Here is a 3,616-nt window from a genome sequence, read left to right as displayed (position 1 = left end):
AATAACACTAATGGAAACCAAACAATAAATCATCCAATTCAAAATACTATACTTACCGGCTTCCACAATCTTAATACTCCTAGCCCATATTCAAGTTTTCTTCATCGTCTTCCGTCAAGACCGTCTCCATCGCCCTCATCGAAAAAATCAAGACCTTCGCTTCATAGCTTATTCAACACTATTCGACCTTCGCGTTTTCATTATACCATTAAATAATAATAAAGAACAAACTTCCATACCGTTACTTACCTGCAAGAATCGTTTAACTTATGGGCGTTAATCAGTTATCTCTTCATCGTCCTCCTCCTCTTCACCATCGCCGTCATCCAATGTTTCACACTTCAAGACCTTCACTTCACCAGATCTTAAACGACTGCAAAATATCCTACACTACCAAGTCATCTAAATTCTTCTCTTGAAGAAAACCCTCAAAACCATCTCATCACTATCATACCATTCTAGAACTTCACATTTACAAATATCCTTCAGTAATCGTTATATTTTATTACCTCAATCCACTAGTCAAAAAAATCAATGAATTTTGTAAATTTTGTAATATCTTTAGTTCTTTAAGCCTTACTTGGTTCTCAATAAACTTCACCGGCGACGTCCCGCTTGTGCTTTGCCTCTCCTGCCCTTCAAGGGGTTGGGGTTGGGTTTGGCGGGGTCCCCATTGTTGTTGCCGGCTTATTCTGTTGGCTGTGTTTTAACTATTTTTACCTTCTAAATTTATCGGCAAAACTACCCTGTCTTTCCAACACCCCTGGTATGTATTTTTACGGTACGGCAGACTTGGGCAAAACTCTTAGTAAAATTAGGAGAGTGATTTAAGACGTTACTCTTTTTAACTTTACTCTTACAAAAGCGATCCGCTCTTGAGAGCACATTTTTCACTTTATCCGAGATTTCACTCACCCACTGAGTAAGATCTTTCGAAAGAGTACATTTCGCAAGGTCACCGATTTTACTCTTTTTGTTGGCGGCAAATTTTAATTTCATGGCGGGAAATTTGAATTGCATATTGAAATTGTACTTTAAGGGGCGATGACATTTCGGTAATTAATTTCTTCAGCCATATTTTCTGTGTACATGGGAAAAATGAAACAATTGTGAATGAATGAAGAAAAGGTGACGTAAGTGGACGCTACTGAAGGCCAGGGATGGCTCCTGACTACCATTTTGGGAAAGGTCGAGTCATTATTATCTTTTAAGCCCTTCTGTATGGTGGAAAACCAAGCTTTTATGGTACGGAGGAAAGGTAGGAAAATACACCTCAAGATATATTAAACCGCATGTATTGAGAGCGTGTGAGTTTGCTTATGAACTTATATAAATTGCAACCATATACGTTTTAGTTATCATTAGAAACTTTATTTATCTGTAATGTTCTGTACTCCCTTTACATTAAGAGATTGGTGATACGGGGTATGGTGATCTGGCACCTCCTGTAGCTATGGATAGCACCGGCAATGGAGAACATGCGTTCAACGTCCGCAGTGCAAGCTGGTATTGACAGAACCCTCATGGCTAAAGCGCTGAATATGGGTAATTTCAATGAAAACGTCTTCCAGTACTGCAACGGCGCAGTTGGTTGATTTGTTTCTGAAAAATAAATATTCATCTCTCTCTCCACGTCCAGGCTTGGAGAAAGCTCTATTTCATCTTCATCGGCTTCGTTTTGGCTTTCCATTAATCCAAAAAGCAGCTCGGCTGGATTAACTCCCTGAACTTTGTTTTGAATCGGCGGCTGCGTCCCGTAGGCCCTAACCGACACCGACAGATATTCTTTTAATACTCCTTTCGCTCGGTCGTTTGTGGCACATTTGAATTTCTGGTTGTCTACTTTGCAACATTATATGTTAAATAAGTTGGATATAATTACCAAATGTATTTAATACACTTACCAGAGAAGTGGTCGAAAACGTAAAATTTTTGGCGAGGGTCCAAAAGCGCAGCAACAATGTAATCATCATCGTCGATTTCCGCTTGAAAGCGCGTCCTTAGTCGAGAAAGCAGTTCCTTTCTGAATGACTCGAAAAAAATCCCTTTCGTGTTCATTAGCTCCCTTTGAACCTTAATGAGTTGGCCAATGACCAAGTTGGACACTGGCCCTTTGGTTTGAAAAACATCCGTGGCTTCTTTGAATGGCTTAAGTAGCCTCAGAATCTCCTTCATATGAAGCACGTCGCTGTCATCCGGTAGAGGCAATTTCGTCGCGACTTTCTCGAAATGCGCCGACAAGATGGTGGTGGCCAACGCCTTTACCATTCCAGGCTGAAAGTAACAGTTAGCTTTAAAAGGAAATTTAGTAAATTGTTAAAAAGTCTGCCTAAAACCTCCAAGAGGCGCTCTATAGCCATGTAAGTCGAATTCCATCTTACACCTCCAATGGCTTTCAAATCCTGCCCCTCAGGGGAGATTTGTCGAAAAGCCTCGGACCACTTTGGTGACCGATGAAGAAAGTTAATCCACAAATTAACCTTTTTTATAACGGCTCTGACGCGATCACTGGTTACAGCGTCTATGGCACCATTCACTACTAATTATAGGGAATGGGCAACGCACTTTTTCCTGCTCCAGTTAGCTGGAATGTCGACTTCGATGCAGTCATCGTCGAAATTCATGTCCAAGTTTTCGGAAATAGATATTGAGTCCGGCGAAATACGATAGTCAGGAAGGAATATTTGATCCATTGAGTTCCTCGCTATGAAAACAAATAAACGTATTATAATTCCAAAGTGACTTCACTCGTTCAACAGGGAGCAAATCGTACCGTCGTCAAGCGCCACGTGACTTTCTTCGTGGTCGCTTTCGAGCTCCTCGGATGACTGCGATGTGGACAGTGAAACCGTTGAACAATTGAGGTCCACGTCAGACACCTCCACACTTCGGGAATTTAAAGTTCGAGGCGTTTCTGCGGCCAAACGCAATGCTTTAGAAATATTCGCCGCGTTATCCGCGCGCACACAGGAAATCTAAGAAAACAAACATTTTGAAGTCTTTGACGTTACATATTATCAGACTAAGATACGAAAATTCAACTCTTACCCGCGATGGCTGGATGTCAAAATACGATAAAATGTCCTTCAACTTTTCGTAAATTGCTTCCCCGGTGTGGCTGCCCCGAAAATGATCGAAGGCTAACACCATGTTCTGAAAGTTGAAGCTTGAGTCGATAAATTGGGCTCTCACCCCAATCACCGACTCTCTTCTCCTACTACTCCAAATGTCCAACGTCAAATGAAGATTTTTCATCGGAATGCCATCGAGAATGTTCTGCAATTTAGATTTTAAGGAAAATGTAATTAGTTTTTCCGGAACTTTGTACGCACCTTAAGTTTTGGTCGGAGTTCGTTTTCCACAATAAAGTCCAAATCTCTAATAATTTGACGGCGAGAGTACACCGTCAGCGCGGGGTTAGCGACGGTAATCGCTGCGCGAAATCCTTCGCTCTCCACTGTGCTGAAAGGTATACCGGTCATGGCAACCATGTTCACTAGGGCTCTCCGGAATCCAATCTGCTGGGGATGACTGGGCGGCAGCTTGCTCGTGGGCTTCTTTTTAGGCGATGGGGGCGAGGGAAATGGAACAATATCGCTAGGTTGGGCCACTGTTG

At 42.0% G+C, this 3,616-nt stretch overlaps 1 protein-coding gene across 1 annotated transcript; it reads right to left on the bottom strand.

The window, feature by feature from the left end:
- Positions 1-1,374: 1,374 nt before the first annotated feature.
- LOC149957456 (uncharacterized) lies at positions 1,375-2,539 on the bottom strand. The gene is made up of 3 exons (XM_090164814.1): positions 2,337-2,539; positions 1,905-2,274; positions 1,375-1,839 (listed from the first exon to the last, which is right to left on the bottom strand). The coding sequence occupies exons 1-3, from the start codon at positions 2,358-2,360 to the stop codon at positions 1,400-1,402; spliced, it is 834 nt and encodes a 277-aa protein (XP_090020940.1). The 5' UTR covers positions 2,361-2,539; the 3' UTR covers positions 1,375-1,399.
- Positions 2,540-3,616: the final 1,077 nt, after the last annotated feature.

The sequence above is a fragment of the Leiobunum rupestre genome, chromosome 2 (genome assembly GCF_980474605.1).
Source record: "Leiobunum rupestre chromosome 2, qqLeiRupe1.1.hap1, whole genome shotgun sequence".
Lineage (NCBI taxonomy): Eukaryota > Metazoa > Arthropoda > Arachnida > Opiliones > Sclerosomatidae > Leiobunum > Leiobunum rupestre.
This window is presented reverse-complemented; position numbering and strand designations above follow the sequence as displayed.

Excerpts from the sequence above, each read along its gene's own strand:
- LOC149957456 (XM_090164814.1), bottom strand. The coding sequence starts at position 2,360 with ATGGCTATAGAGCGCCTCTTGGAG. Across the intron at positions 2,275-2,336 it reads CTATAGAGCGCCTCTTGGAG|CCTGGAATGGTAAAGGCGTT; the intron begins GTTTTAGGCAGA and ends TGTTACTTTCAG. Across the intron at positions 1,840-1,904 it reads CGTTTTCGACCACTTCTCTG|ACAACCAGAAATTCAAATGT; the intron begins GTAAGTGTATTA and ends GTTGCAAAGTAG.